At 44.4% G+C, this 16898-nt stretch overlaps 1 protein-coding gene across 5 annotated transcripts in view; it reads right to left on the reverse strand.

Moving 5' to 3' along the window:
• Nucleotides 1–977: 977 nt before the first annotated feature.
• Nucleotides 978–16898, reverse strand: part of CHRM2 (cholinergic receptor muscarinic 2) — a 367212-nt gene continuing 351291 nt past the window's right edge. For all 5 annotated transcript variants that reach the window (XM_063929003.1, XM_063929001.1, XM_063929002.1 and 2 more), the window contains one exon: nucleotides 978–4746. In XM_063929003.1, the coding sequence (XP_063785073.1) occupies nucleotides 3286–4701 (1416 nt within the window). In that variant the 5' untranslated portion in view covers nucleotides 4702–4746 and the 3' untranslated portion in view covers nucleotides 978–3285. The remainder of the gene's footprint in view (nucleotides 4747–16898) is intronic.

Here is a 16898-nt window from a genome sequence, read left to right on the forward strand (position 1 = left end):
GGGCTCTTCACGAAGGATGCCAAAACCATTGTTGAGGTTGTCTCATCAGTAGCACTTTTTGGACGACCACTCCGTGACTTGTCAGCCACAGTCCCAGTTTCTCGGAATTTGGAAATTAGGCACCCGACAGTGTTATGTGAAATTGGAGGTCTTTCTGGGTGCCGGTTGTTAAAATCTGCAACTATGACACTGAAACTTTGTTCTCCAGACATCAAAATGACCTCAGTTCTCTCCTCTTTTGTCACAGCCATCTTCCATTACCTGCAACAAAGAAAGTATTGTAACTTTTGAACCATAACTGGTATTTCAAATCTGGTTGCAGCAACTTTTCAGCAAATTCTGATGTTGTTTGATATGTTCCACAACCCCCTTTCCATTTGAAAAAAACTGACTTAGATTCAAGATGGCCGATTTCAAGATGGCGCCCATGTTCGGTACATACCCTAAAAGATAGCCCACCTCACCCATACCTTACCGGAGTATTCAGTTTTCCCATTTCCTGCACAGTTTTTGAAACGGGTATACTGCGACTTTTGAATCACCCTGTAAATGCGGTGGCCCGTAGGTCACGCAGACAGCCGATAGTGTCACAGATGACCCGATGGTGTGTCCTAGGAACAGTACTGCATGCGGGAAGCGTGACGCCCCCTGAAGCAGATACCCTCTCCATCCACATCTGAATCAGCACAGTATCTTGTCTGTAGTGTCATTGATGAAACTATTTCATTAGTTATGTGGCTGGCACAGTTGTTAAGATATAACCGGCTTATCCTGGCATAAATCCAAGGAGTATTTTGTACTGTCTGCTCTGCGATCCCGTGTTGCCCCGTAGTTAGGAGATTTACAGCACGCACTGGGTTGTCCATTATATTTATCATCTTGTCAAGTGCAAGCTTAAAACACATTTCAAACATTTCGTAATAATTGTCATTAGTACATACATGGAAAAAAAAAAAGTTCAAAAAGACAAATAGTCATATTGCTTAGAGATTTTACATTACTTGTACCTGTAGAATATTACAAGGAATTTCCCGTCCCTTTGATAACACTTGTTACAATTATACAATAAATGTTTTATTTTGCTGATAACAGGTTATCTTGGCATTTTAACACTGTTGCTTAAGTTTACTATCATTGTTTTTTGGATTCTGTGCTGTTGCTTAGCAACCGGAGAACGGAATAGGGAATATTCATGACTCGTTTCCCAGGTAACTTTGTACAAAATGCCTTAATGCCTGTAGTAACTAATCAGAATCTGAGGCTTCTCTAATTTACTTCAGACCATGAAATCAACTATCTGATTAGTTGCTACGGGTAATACCACAGTTTGCTACAACACCTATAGAGCAGCTTTCACAAAATGTCTTCTGTTGGATTGTAAAAAATAAAGCACCACAGTAGCTTGTTTAATAACATGTTGCAATCTGCTTAAACGTGCTGGAACCCACAGCATCCAATCATATCATAGGCTTCATTTTTTTCAATTTAGAAAATGAACGCTAACACCTTATTGGCTGCTGTGGGTTAAAGTATGGTTGCAGGAAGTGTTGATATCAAACGACAACCATTAAATGGTCATGTGACGGTGCACTTAATGGTGACTCCCAATACTTGCGGTCCCATTGTGTCTGATAGTTGGGCGCCATTAAAAAAACACTGGTGCAGTTCAAGACAATAAAAATAACACCCCACTGAATATCTAACTACAAGGGGGATGGTGGTTGGAGCATCTGCCGTGACACAAACAATTGTGAATATGTTGGAGATCATAGGGTAAATTAAATGTATATTCATAACCAATATGACACTACCATTTTTCGGATTATTGTGGATCCGTCGCTGGTGGGAGCAGACATTTTTCACGTTGAACCCAATGTTCAAGAGAAAGGAGCCTATCGACGTACTAGGAAAAGATGACATCATCGAGGTCTGACTCATGCTGATGTCACCAGTTTCTAGTAAGGTGATAGGCTCACAAAATGGCTGACCACACTGTGTAAAAGTGACACACCCACTTCTCGTTCCCTTAAAAGGGATAATGCACTTAATTAAGGAGACTATTAGGTATGGATACTTCCACTAGGAGGTGTTATCAGAAAATAAATGCCAATTAACACTTGATTGCACTATTCAGATACAGTAGCTTAAATAATACAGACATATTCAAAATGAGCTGTTCTGATTCTTCCACAGTAGGTTGCAGTAAATGCTTTCTCTGTCATTGTTATTTCCATGCGTGAATGAATAGCAGCTATACAACGTTCTCCATTGATTTCTTCCATATAAAACCATTTTTGTAGCCTCAGGACCTTGTAGCAAGACCTCAAAACATCACTTTCTCTACCTTGAATGCAGGATGTAACCAACCAGATTGCAAACAGTCAGTAACTATCGATGGGAAAGAGTCATTTCACATTGGAAAGTACCAAGAAAGTGTCAATCTTTAATGGTGGATGGATAATGTACCTTTTGTGCGCCAGCTGCTGGTGAACTTCATATCTTGTGACGCTCAGTCAGCTAGAACTCACCTTCATGAGGGATGAGGCTCATCAGCGACTGGAGTACCAAAGGTGGCTTATCTATACCATGAACACAAAACGTCTTATATATATATATTTATATATTATTTGTTTGGCTAGTTATGTCTCAGGAAGCGCTTAACATATACCCTTGTAACACAAGGGCTAAAACTTGAGTTATATTTCGATACAGTCACCAGAAACACAGAGGCACAGAAGAGCCAGTTTTAACGCTAGGATAACAGTGAAAACTCTGCGTAAAACTTTGAGGTTTATCAGCATTTCCATTGTCCCATGGAACTACTGCAAAAAAAAAAAAAAGTCAACTGGCGGGTTTTTTTTTTTTTCCCATCACAGAAAAGAAAAGCATTATAAAGTGATATTTTTTTTCTTCATTTGTTCAGTCTGATAAGTAGATGTTTCAAAATCTGTGTCTGAAGACCTTGTCTCCTACAGACATCGAAACCCACAAAAATAGGTATGTTATAATAATACAGATATGGAAAACACGTGAACCTCAAAAAGCCCTTTGAAGTTTTTCGGTTGGATCAAAGAGCAGTAGACTGGTCCACCTAGATTTATATACCGATCTCTATCCATGAGAGTTTGCAACTCTTCATTCTTAGCTATAAGTGCAGTGGATGGAATAGATCCACAGGTATGTACCAGATAGGTCCCTAGATTGCACATTCCATAATCGAGTGTAAAGTGCTATGGCATAATATTTTAATGGCAGCTCCACCTCGTTATTTTTTTTCCTCTTCTTCTACCTCGAGCCTATGTTTTTGTACTGACACATTAGGAGGTGTTTGAAAGTTTTCTTAAAAGTGGTATTGCAGAGGGCGTAGCAAGCAGGGTTGATGGTACTGTTAATATAGCAAAGCCAATAGCCAATTGTCCATACTGTGTTGGGCACACATACGTCGCAAAATGTGTTGATTAAAACCATTACATTGTAAGGTGTCCAGGTGATTATGAAAGCTAGGAGAATCGCCAAGATAGTCCTTGTCACTTTCTTTTCTCTTGACGGAGGAATTTTCTTTTTAGGGGGCTGTTTTGTCATCTTTACAATTTTTCGGGCTACGACTTTCTGCTTGTCTTCTCCATTGCGGCCGTTAGTCCCAGGGACAATCTCCACCGTGGTGCCACTAGTGGATCCACAGTCTCCCTTAGGCGACTTTGTAACAATTCTTATACACGTCATCTTGGAGTTCTCCACTTTTGGAAGGGGTTGAGATCCTGAAGGTTGAGGAGCATTTTTAGCAGTTCCATCTTCCTTCGCATTTGTGCCTACAACGCTTACTGACGTAGAGTCATTGGAGATTTCTTTCTCCTCCCCTTCTGTCAAAACACAGGTTTCAGTTACAGAATTCCTAGATGCTTTCCCATTCTGGATTTTGCTGTGATCCAAATTATCTTCAATGGCTAATAGATTATTATTATTTGGTTTCACTATTTTGCCTTGGACATTACTTGGTGATATGGGATCTTGATTAGGGGTGGGTTCCTTTTTGCCTTTCTTTATCCTACTCTTACTGGCCCGAGATATCTGCCAGTATAACACTGTCATAATGAAGACTGGCAAGTAGAATGCTGCAATAGCTGTGCCAAATGTGACGGCGGCGTTTGAGAAGAACTGAATGTAGCACTCACCCTCTGGAACAGTTCTTCCACCAACAATGAACTGCCAGAAGAGAATAGCTGGTGCCCACAGGATGAAGGACAGCACCCAGGCTGCAGCGATCATCATGCCAGCCATCTTGGTGGTTCTTCTCACTGGATACGTCAAGGGCTTTGTGACGCAGAAGTAACGGTCAAAGCTGATGATGAGGAGGTTCATGACCGAAGCATTACTGACAACGTAGTCCAAGGCCAACCACAGATCACACACTACAGGCCCTATTGGCCAGTAACCAATCACAGTGTATAAGGTGTAGAGGTTCATGGAGAAGACACCAATAATTAAGTCAGCACACGCTAAGCTGAACAGAAAATAATTGTTGACCGTCTGTAGATGCCGGTTGACCTTAATAGATACCATGACCAGGATATTTCCAATGATGGTGACCAGGCTCAGGGAGCCGGCCACGATGACAATGAACACTACTTCCACAGTCTTGTATGGGCTCCCCATCATGGTCCTGTCTGCCGAGGACACATTGGCGTAGCTGGTGTTATTCATGATTACGTCTAAAGTCAACTCTTATTTGACTACTTTCATTTACACCTGTAAAAAAAAAAAAGAAGAAAAGATATTACACATGAGTTACATGCCACGATACATCTCATACACATATGTAAAGAGAAGTGTGCAACAATCTATCACATTAGAGGCTTGATTCTGAGTTGGATGCTGCGGTGATACCAGACGCAGTGGAGTGGAGTTTATCACCCATGCATGTATCCGAGTTGCGCTGAACATGCGTTTCGATTTTGTATGTACAGGGTCGCAGTACAGATTTGGGCGCATGGAAGCAGAAGTGTATTGTAAATGTATTGGCGGTGACTGGGAGGTAACGGGGGGGTTGATGTTGCATCTTATGGGCGCACATTTGGATGCATGGATTTACACCAGCAAAGGGCTTGATAGTGGCATTAACATAAAGGTGCAGATGAGGCTGTGGCAAAAGAAGCGTACAGAATGCGTCCGACTCAGAATCGATCCCTAGATGTTTTTAATGACCAAACAGGGACAGATGAGATGATTATCAGCAGAGTTAGGGGCATAAATACAGGAGACATAGGAAGGCAGTTGCCTCCAGGCTCCAGCCCTGAAGGGGGCACACTGACCTTCTCCAAAGGATTAATCAAGGGCCTCCCTCTCCCTGTCTGGGTGCTGCTGGGGTGGTGGAAGTGAATGTGAACAGGGATGGATTAGGAATTGAAAGTGGCCCTGGAAAAAATTGTAGAAGTGGCCTCACATGGGCAGCACCAGAGGTATACCATGTAATCATGGCGGCAGCACCACCCCTCACACGTCAACAAACCAAATGGGCCCCACATGCGCACCGGCCCACCAGGAATCTTCCCTGTACTGCCTATGGCCAATCCGCCCCTGAATGCAAATGAGATCTGCATGAGGTAAGGAGCTTCCCAAAGCCTCTCCCACAGCGGCCGACACCTATTGGTGCATGCACAGTCTGAGATGACTTGCTACAGTGCATACAGTCTGAGATAGCTTTCTGCAGTACATGCAGTCAGAGATGGCTTTCTGCGGTGCATGCAGTCAGAGATGGCTTTCTGCGGTGCATGCAGTCTGAGATGGCTTTCTGCGGTACATGCAGTCAGAGATGGCTTTCTGCGGTGCATGCAGTCTGAGATGGCTTTCTGCGGTACATGCAGTCAGAGATGGCTTTCTGCGGTGCATGCAGTCAGAGATGGCTTTCTGCGGTGCATGCAGTCAGAGATGGCTTTCTGCGGTGCATGCAGTCAGAGATGGCTTTCTGCGGTGCATGCAGTCTGAGATGGCTTTCTGTGGTGCATGCAGACAGAGATGGCTTTCTGCGGTGCATGCAGTCAGAGATGGCTTTCTGCGGTGCATGCAGTCAGAGATGGCTTTCTGCGGTGCATGCAGTCTGAGATGGCTTTCTGTGGTGCATGCAGTCTGAGATGGCTTTCTGTGGTGCATGCAGTCTGAGATACTGTAGCTTTCTGCGGTGCATGCAGTCAGAGATGGCTTTCTGCGGGGCATGCAGACAGAGATGGCTTTCTGCGGTGCATGCAGTCTTAGATAGCTTTCTGCGGTGCATGCAGTCAGAGATGGCTTTCTGCGGTGCATGCAGTCTGAGATGGCTTTCTGTGATGCATGCAGTCTGAGATGGCTTTCTGTGGTGCATGCAGTCTGAGATGGCTTTCTGTGGTGCATGCAGTCTGAGATGGCTTTCTGAGGTGCATGCAGTCTGAGATGGCTTTCTGTGGTGCATGCAGTCTGAGATACTGTAGCTTTCTGCGGTGCATGCAGTCAGAGATGGCTTTCTGTGGTGCATGCAGTCAGAGATGGCTTTCTGCGGTGCATGCAGTCTGAGATGGCTTTCTGCGGTGTATGCAGTCTGAGATGGCTTTCTGCGGTGCATGCAGTCTGAGATGGCTTTCTGCGGTGCATGCAGTCTGAGATGGCTTTCTGTGGTGCATGCAGTCTGAGATCATCATCATCCTGTATCAACACAGACCCTTTCCTATCCCATCAATATTGCTTGTCGCCAGGAATTTTCTTACCACAAGGATGTGTTAACCATACCAAACCAGTTATACGTTGCTCTCTTTATAAACACCCCTATCTATATTGGCCAGTCCTCCCAGTTGATGATTTAACGACCATGCATACAAATATAAAATACATTAATCCTGTTATCAGAATCAGACAGACCAAGGTAGGAGTTAATATAACCTTTGCCCTTCATAGGGTTTTACACCATCTGATAATGTTAATGCAATGGCATTTACCTGTGCAATTTCTACTGTATAGTTCATCTACCTTATGAAATGGTATTTTTGAAGCATGTATGAGATAACAAAACAAAAAAAAGAAACCTTTATAGAATTTCACAGGAAAAAAAATGCACTAACAACAATGGGTTATTGAACAGTAATCAATATTTTAATTCTTACGGACAAAACTAAAAAGGAGTATTTTAAATTTCTGTCTCTGGAGTACGAAACAGAAACGTCCATACTAAAATGCACAAACATAGTTAAGCTACAATTGCTATTTATCATTAGTCAAGCAAAATAATACAGCTCTTATTAATAAAAAGTAAAGTCACGTTATATGCCATTACCATTTATTTTTAAAATGAGTTAAAGTTATATTTTTGCATATTAACATAATATTTTTTAATTTTTTTTCAGGTTTGCACCTTACTTTATGGCAGTTTGGTACTAATTTCTCAAATTAACAAATTCAGCAGGATTTCAAATACAGTATAGACAGTTTTGATATAATAGGAGAGGGTAAATGGGCTTTTTTCTGCAATAGAACATGCGCCACCGTATTTAGCAAATAGGTAGATAGTGGTGTTAGTGGGGGTTTCCCTACTATCCAACGCATTATCTCTGCTCCCTTACGCTTAGGAGACAATGCAATAGCAGACCATCTTAATAATTCTTTTTTGCTTAGAATTCACTAGTGAAAGAGAGAAAGAAGGGGCCACAGTTAAGTTGTTGGCATAGTCAGAAAAATGAGGTAGAAACAAGTACATTTACAGAGGACGAGGTCCTAACAGAACTCTCAAAACTGAAAGTAGATAAATCAATGGGGCCAGATGGGATACATCCAAGGATACTAAAAGATCTTAAAAGTGTGCTGGTAGCACCAGTAACAGAATTATTCATCCAGTCACTAGCTACAAGAGTAACTTCAGAGGAATGGAAAAGAGCGAACGTAGTCCCACTGCACAAAAGTGGAAGCAAGGAAGGGGAAAGCAACTACCAACCAGTTAGCCTTACATCAGTAGTTGGGAAATTGATGGAAACACTCTTAAAATAAAAGTTGTAGATTATCTCAAATGCAGCAATTTACAGGATCCCAAACAGTACGGATTTACTGGGGGGAGATCATGCCAAACAATTCATATTTACTTTTTTGACTAGGTGACTAAAGTGACAAATAAAGGGAAAAGGGAGGGGGGGGGGGGGCATATATATAGCTTATCTACACTTTAATAAGTCACATACTTTTAAATAAACTTGAAAACATGGGATTAGATACTAAGATGATTGAATGGACTAGATCTAGGTTGCAGAATAGAAAACAGTGAGTTGTAGTAAATGGAGTGCTTTCACAGGAGGGATATGTTACCATTGGAGTACCCCAGAGTTCTTTACTTGGAACAGCAGTTTTTTATATTTTTATTGGTGGCATTGCAAATGGTATTGAAGGGAAAGTATGCCTTTTTGCAGATGACACAAACGTATACAACAGGGTAGACACACCGGGAGGGGTAAAACAATGATTGAGGATCTAGGTAAACTAGAGGAATGGTCAAGAGCGTGGCAAATCAGTTTAATGCCAAAAAATGCAAAATCATGGACTTGGGTCTCAAAAATCCAAAGGCTAAATATAGTATTAATGGCACTATACTGGAAACTACTGAGGAGTGACTTATTTCAGGTGACATACAGGCAGGTAAGCAATGTAACACAGCAGTGAGGAAGGCTTCTCTGCATTGGGAGAGGAATAAGCAGCAGAAAGAAAGAAGTAATAATGCCACTGTATAGGTCATTTGTATGGCCTCATCTAGAATACTGTGTCTAGTTCTGGAGGCCATATCTTCAAAAGCATATTAATACATTAGAGACTGTACAAAGAAGGGCAATTAAAATGGTACATGGCCTACATCACAAAACATACCCAGAAAGACTAAAAAAAATCTAGATATGTATAGTTTGGAGCAGAGAAGGGAAAGGGTTTTAACAAAGTCCAGGAGGAAAACATTCTTCAAATGAAGAGAAGCAAATGACGAGGACATGCACTGAGACTGGAGGGGGGAGGTTCAGGGGAAATTTGAGGCAAAAAAACTTCAGAGAAAGGGTAGACGACAAGTGGAATAGCCTCCCATCAGAGGTGGTAGAGGCTAAGACAGTAGAGCAATTTAAACATGCATGGGATAGACATAAGGATATCCTTACAAAGAAATAAGAAACAAATGAGGTTTGAAGTAACAATATGGTTAAAAAGGGGAAGACTAGATGGGCCAAGTGGTTCTTATCTGCCGTAACATTCTATGTTTCTAAATTAGGAACGATGCCAGTGATGCAGTGTGTGCACTTATGGTAGCCACTAATTTGTTTATTTTTTGCAAGTACCCTTAAGGTTCAGTGAACTTAAATGCGCAATTTAGGGGTGAAATCGGTTCCATTTAGTGGTGCTGAAGGCTGCTGTTACTGGTGTTCCAACGCCATTTCAATATCATTGTGGGTGTCACTGCCATCTTGCCCCTAATTGCCTTGATCCCATAGAGTGGGGTAAAGTGTGCATTTTCCCTGCGGGAAATCTTATCAGCTTCCTGCACAATCCTGATTCCAGATCCCGGTAATAGAGGGGTGGCCCGGAGGAGGGGACAGGGAGGGGGGCTTGTGGTATTAGAGAAGACATATTCAGGAGCAGAATCACACTTCATTGTGCACATTCATTTGTTAAAATGACAAAACTTAATGGACCCACTTCACTCAGTCTTTCGTTCCCAACACTCCACAGAGACAGCACTGACTAAGGTAGTGAATTATCTGGTCACTGTGAAGTCTAAAGGCCATCATTCACTTCTTATTCTTCTAGATCTCTCTGCTACTTTTGACACTGTTGACCACTCTCTTCTCATACAAACACTACAATCCCTAGGTCTTCAAGACACAGCCCTTTCTTGGTTTTCATCCTACCTACTATATCTAATCACTCTTTCAGTATCTGAATTCACCTCCTCTATCACCACCTCCCGCTAACTCTATCAGTTGGAGTACCACAAGGCTCAGTCTTAGGTCCTCTGCTTTTCTCTATCTATACCTCATCTCTTGGTAAACTAATCAGCTCTTTTGGATTTTAGTATTATCTGTATGCAGCAGATCATACTCAAATCTACCTATCCTCCCCAGATTTGTCACCATCTGGTCTGTGTCACTGAATGCCTTTCTGCTATTTCATCTTGGATGTCATCTCGGCACTTCAAACGTAATATTTCCAAAACAGAATTAATTATATATATTTCCACCAACCATTATTAGTTACCAACCTGATATCTCTATCACTGTTGAGAACTCGACAAACAGTCCAACCCCACAAGCTCGCTGCCTAGGTGTTATTCTTGACTCTGAACTGTCCTTTGTTCTCCACATTCAATCTGTCTCAAAATCATGTTACATACATCGAACGAACATATCCAAAATACGATCATATCTTACACAAGACACAGCAAAAACTCTGATCCATGCTCTCATCATCTCCTGCATTGATTATTGCAATAGTCTCCTTACTGGACTTCCCAAAAAGAGAGTCTTACCACTACAATCCATTCTGAATGCAGCTAATCTTCTTTGCTAGACGTTCATCGCCTGCAGTTCCGCTCTGTCAGTCCCTCCATTGGTTACCGGTATTCTACTGTATTCAATATAAAATACTTTTACTGACGTACAAGGCTATTAACCAAACTGCACCAAAGTACACCTCTACACTCATCTCAAAATATCTCCCGACCCGTCCTCTCTGCTCTTCACAAGATCTGCGTCTCTCATCCACACGCATTACTCGCTCCCACTCAAAATTACAGGACTTTTTCTGGGCTGCACCCACTCTGCGGAATGCCCTTCCACGCACAATAAGACTCTCCTCTAGTCTCCAAACCTTCATACATTCCCTGAAAACTCACCTCTCCAGACAAGCTTATCAAATTCTGGACCCACCCACATAACTTTCAATGCCTCCCTATCTAATTACATCCTCTCTGTATAGTCCACACACATCCTCACATATTTTGTCTTTCTTCACTTTCCCTTGGCGAACATCACTGTGTGACCTTATCATACAGCCCACCAAGAACCTTTGCAATCTGGTGGACCATTACGCAATAGATAGCGCCTATCCTTGTGTATCAGTGCCTATGTCCCTTCCTACCTCTATGTCTGTCTGTTAATACTCAGTTTTGTTTTATTACTGTTGTTCCAATTGTAAAGCGCAATGGAATGTGCTGTGCTATATAAGAAACTGTTAATAAATAAATAAATAACAAAAATAAAACAATTTCCCTGAGATTCTGCCCATTTTCGATCTTTACCAGGTAGATTTGTCCACAGTGCAGGGAACTTTTTATCCCTGTTTATCTCCACTGATCTGACGCTTTAGAGCAGAGGTTCTCAAACTCGGTCCTCGGGAGCCCACACAGTGCATGTTTTGCAGGTAACCCAGCAGGTGCACAGGTGTATTAATTACTCACTGACACATTTTAAAAGGTCCACAGGTGGAGCTAATTATTTCACTTGCGATTCTGTGAGACCTGCAAAACATGCACTGGGTGGGCCCCCGAGGACCGAGTTTGAGAACCTCTGCTTTAGAGTGACAGAGAAACGCCTGGCGCTGACGCATGAGAGTAACAGAAGAAACGGAAAATAAAAAAGCACAAAAACAAAACAAAAACAAACGCGACTTTAGGAAACGATAGAGGTCTGTCTGGCACGGGATTCTGATGTCCCCTGGGGCCAAACAAGCTGCAGCCCCATCCAGCTCGCCGCTGGCACGTACAGTAGCTTAGCCGAATGCACATAAGACACCGCACAGCAGTCACTTCCACAGTATGATCCAATGATAATGAGCTTCCCTGGACACTCTTCCCTGAAGCCCTCTAGCGTCCTTCAAGTCACCTTTACACTACACGAGCTCATCTCCACTATAATGATGGAACTGTCTCCCTTGCCCACAAACTGCGGGGGTCTATTATCAAGGCTTATTACACTGAATGGGAGTTTAGCACGCAGGAGGGGTTTAAAGGGACAGCTAGCAGCTGGTCATGTCATCCTCATACACACTACGCTTCAATTCACTTCTGCCTGATGGGGAGGAAGATTTAATGGGAACTTGTCACCACAATACAAAGACAAAACAATGTGTTATCTGCAGAGAGGATTAAGTTCCTGGTATGAATTGCGCTGGCGGCGTTTATGGGAAGTGGGGTCAATTCTGACGACAACATTCGGCCGCACCACTGCGTTTCTGTTCGCTCCTGCGCAAAACGGGAAGAGCGCCCCCCCCCCTCTAATCAGTTGACCCTGTTACCCATTTACTCTGTGAATGGCAGCAGTTTTCTTAATGGAATTCTAAGTGCCGCCAATCCATCCCAGGCCGCTGGCACCTCATGTTAATAACGGCAATATTTTACATAGATACAGTACCAAGCAATTTCATTTGTACCCCCCTCCCCGCTAGATTTGTCAGAATTTCCCATTTTTTTATATTAAAGGTCTTCACTTACTAAACCTGACTTGGGCCAGGTTATTGAAAATGGAAAATGAATGGGGAGAAACAGGAGCCGAACATGATCGCACTTGAGTGTTACGTACAGTAGCTGTAATATATCCCCCTAACTAGCAGCTAGTGCTATTGGTAAGCATGGGGTCTTTGTTATTATGGCAAGGTATAGTTTTCAATGAGGAATATGCTATATACAAAATATACATATTAGCTGTGGTTGTTACATGTTACAGTAGAATGTATGTAAACCAGAATTGTCTGAGCTTTCATATTCTAATAACAGTCCTATAAACACATATGGGTATAAGTAATAAATATTGCTTTGTATCCTTATGACGGCCAGCAGACAATAGGCATATCCAGTTTTGTGATCACGGGTCACCTTTGTGCCCAAGTGTGTTAGTTTTGTGCCTACGCCCCTATGTTGATGTCAGGATGTAAAAAAAATGGCAGCAATGACTGTGTCGACAGGTATTATGTTGACATTGTCAAAATGTCAACATTACAGTTACGTTGGGGGGAGGATAGGCTTAGGCTAGGGGGGTGCTAGTGTAGGCTGTGTGGTGAGGTTAGGGTTAGGCTGAGGGGGGGGGTGTTAGTGTAGGCTGTGTGGTGAGGTTAAGGTTAGGCTGAGGGGGGGTGTTAGTGTAGGCTGTGTGGTGAGGTTAGGGTTAGGCAAGAGAGGGGTGTTAGTGTAGGCTGCGTTGTGAGGTTAGGGTTGGGCAGGAGGGGGGTTAGGGTAAGGCTGCGTGGTGAGGTTAGGGTTAGGTGCCGGAGAGGGAGGGGGGGGGGGTATGATTAGGGTACGGGTGTGTGGTGAGGTTAGGGTTAGGCTGTGGGGGGGGGGGTAGGGTCAGGCTGTGTGGTGAGGTTAGGGTTAGGCTGTGTGGGGGGGGGTGTAGGGTAAGGCTTTGTGGTGAGGTTAGGGTTAGGCAGGAGGGGGGTTAGAGTAGGGCTGCGTGGTGAGGTTAGGGTTAGGCGCCGAGGAGGGGGGTATGTTTAGGGTATGGCCGTGTGGTGAGGTTAGGGTTAGGCTGTGGGGGGGGGGGGGGTAGGTTCAGGCTGTGTGGTGGGATTAGGCTGTGGGGGGGGGGGGGGGGGGTTGGGCCAGGCCGTGTGGTGAGGTTGGGGTTAGGCTGTGGGGGGGTAGGGTCAGGCTGTGGGTGGAGGGTGGAAGGTGAGGGTTAGGCTACAGGGGAAGGTTAGGCTATGGCAGGTAGGGGAGGTTAGGCTGTGGCGGAAGTTTAAGTTAGGCTGCAGGGGGAGGGAGGTTGGGTTGCTGGGGAGGGTAGAGTTAGGCTGCGGGGGAAGTTAAGGTTAGGCTGCAGGGGGTGAGGTCGGGTTGCAGGGGATGGTAGAGGTAGGCTGCGGGGGAAGTTACGGTTAAGCTGCGGGGGAGGTTAGGATTAGACTGTGGAGGGGGTAAGGTTAGGCTGCGGTAGGGAGGGTAGAGTCAGGCTGTGGGGGAAGGTTAGTTTTAGGATGAAGGTGCATAGGTTTATCCTAATCTCACTATGTGGATACATATGTTCCTGCAAAAGTGTCGCTGTCCCGGCCATATCCCAGCGCTTTTCAGCCTTATGGCAGAGATAAAGAGCAGTGTGTAAGATAGCTGGGGAGATCTTTCATAAAACAGGCAACAGGCATTAACACGCCACTTTCAGTAGGCTCACTTGGTTTTTGTGTCACATGTCATGGGTAGGGTAGCAGAGCAGGAATACATATTATTTCCTGGCAGGCGGGATGCCAGCTGTCAAGATCCCTGCCAGAATGACGGCAGCGAGGCGAGGGGTGGGATCCCCCCATGAGTGAGAATAGTCCCTGCGCACCGGGATTCCGGCTGTCGGTATTGTCGGCTGTCGGGATTCCAGTGTTGGTATCCTGACCGCCGAGATCCCAACAGTCGGCAAATGAATTGCACTCCGCAGAGCATACCCATGTGGGGGACTGCCCATCCTAGAGGAGCTGATGTGTCCTTAGGTTCCCATCGCACTTAAGATTCAGTAGACTCCCCCTTTAGGTCAAACTGATGTGTTCTGGATTATTGGGTGATGCTTTCACAGAATACAGGATTGAAGGGGTCTTCCCTAGTCTTGTGGCAAAGAGAGGCCTGAACACCCTTGCCCTCTAGTGGGCCATACTGAATGTCTAAGGGGTTGTGGAATACGTAAAGCAGACTTTCTCCATAAAGGCCTGGATACAGGGTTGGACTGGCCCACAGGGGAAACCACCAGTGGGCCCCACTGCCTGTGGGCCCACCTCCTCCTCTAGGGATTAAGTTCCAAACTGTATCCTAGTGCACTTTAGTTATACATTATACATGTTCCCTTATACTGCATAGGACTATGGGCCCAGGCCATGCACTCTCTTACAGTTAGCCGGGCCTCTGTGGTGGTTGGCCACACCTCCACTATTGCCTGGCCACACCCTTATGCATGGGCCCCTACCACTGCATTACCCCGGTGGGTCCTTCCTGCCCCAGTCCGACACTTGATTGATCTGTGTCATTCTATTTGGCAGAGATGATCCTTATTTTAAATAAACAACTGTGAGTCATCGCCACAAGGCTCTACATTCACTCGGCTCCTCCGTCCTAGCAGACTCAATTGCTTATGGGTGACAGCTTTCTGCTCTTCCTGCTGCACAAAGCTTCACAGACCCAAAACCCAGGGCTTGCTCAAGCCTTGGGGGTGCCCGGGGCTCTTAAGACAAGGGGCCCCTGGTTGAAGGGGGGGTATATTAGAATGTGCATACTGCCCTACATGATCTATTCCAGGAGGAACAAAATGCTCTCTACCTGGACATGATGGCATCAGATGCCACCATACCAGCAAGTGCTTTATCTGACTTGGTCGCACAGGTGGCGACCAGTCAGATAAACAGTGTTTACAACTGCAGGGAAGAGAAACTTCCCTCCGCTGCTGCTCTCAGAGGAACCGGATGGAATGTTTGCCATGGTGCCGATCATTGCCGAACGGTCAGCGCGGCAGGATCCCCCACCCAGTGGCTGCAGACAATAGCAGCCGCTGGGGAAGTGTAAATCAAACCCCCCCCCCAAGCCCCCTCTGTGTACCTGGCAGCTGTCCCTGCTGTTAAAACGAAAGCCGCAGTAGTCGCAAAGTTTCCAATGTTCCAACGGTGCTGACCGATGTTCCGATGTTGAGGGAATAAATTACTTTTTACAAATATTTAAAAAAAAAAAAATCTTTTTTTTTTTTTACACTAAAATCAATTTGGATAATTCAAGAATTCATGTTCTTCACCTAATTCACTCATAACCCCCCCCCCCCCCCCCCCCCCCCATTTCTGAGTAGTTTTTTTGGAGGGGAAATTGTCAGTTAATGTATGATTGGCGTCACTTGTGTTGAACTATTTAATTGATAAGAACGGTGTTCAACACAGGTGATGGCAATCATAAATTAAGAGCATTTTGTCTCTCCTGGAATGGGTCATGGTGGGAGGTATGGATTGTGTATATTTAACTTAAACCAATAGGGTATATTAGATTTAAACTAATAGTCTAATAATGCCTGGGTACTGGTTATAGCTTCACCTACTGTAACTGAGAGACAACTATTTTATAAAGTCTTCTTGTAGTGGAACAAGGACAACTTAAAGAACCTTAAAATAGACATAGAAAAATAAAATCTAGAATTTATCTTGTCACATGCATAAATATCAGCAGCCTCTGTACTACTTACATACTGGGACAGTACTCAGGAGGACACTGTGGGGTATATTTACTAACATTCGTAATTTTCGGAAAAAGGTCAAAGTTCAATCACGAATGACATCGAAAGTGTAAAACTGCAACTTTTTGAATTTATTACGCCTAATTTACTAAGCTGTCGTATTCGGATTTTTCATTTGTTCCGATGTCGATGTCATTCGTGTTTTTTTCCCGTTTTTTACGGCAGTGATTAGCAAAACACTGCCGACTTTATCACAATGAATCTCGGCCGGATCTGTGTGATCCGTGCTGGGGTTCATTTTTTTTTTAAAATAAACACTGTAAAACTGAGAAAAAAAATGCGTGGGGTCCCCCCTCCTAAGCATAACCAGCCTCGGGCTCTTTGAGCCGACCCTGGTTGCAGAAATATGGGGGGAAAAATGACAGGGGTTCCCCCATATTTAAGCAACCAGCATCGGGCTCTGCGCCTGGTCCTGGTTCCAAAAATACGGGGGACAAAAAGAGTAGGGGTCCCCCGTATTTCTAAAACCAGCACCGGGCTCCACTAGCTGGACAGATAATGCCACAGCCGGTGGTCACTTTTATATAGTGCCCTGCGGCCGTGGCATCAAAAATCCAACTAGTCACCCCTGGCCGGGGTACCCTGGGGGAGTGGGGACCCCTTCAATCAAGGGGTCCCCCCCCCCAGCCACCCAAGGGCCAGGGGTGAAGCCCGAGGCTGTCCCCCCATCCAATT

The sequence above is a fragment of the Pseudophryne corroboree genome, chromosome 6 (genome assembly GCF_028390025.1).
Source record: "Pseudophryne corroboree isolate aPseCor3 chromosome 6, aPseCor3.hap2, whole genome shotgun sequence".
NCBI classification, from domain to species: Eukaryota; Metazoa; Chordata; class Amphibia; order Anura; family Myobatrachidae; genus Pseudophryne; species Pseudophryne corroboree.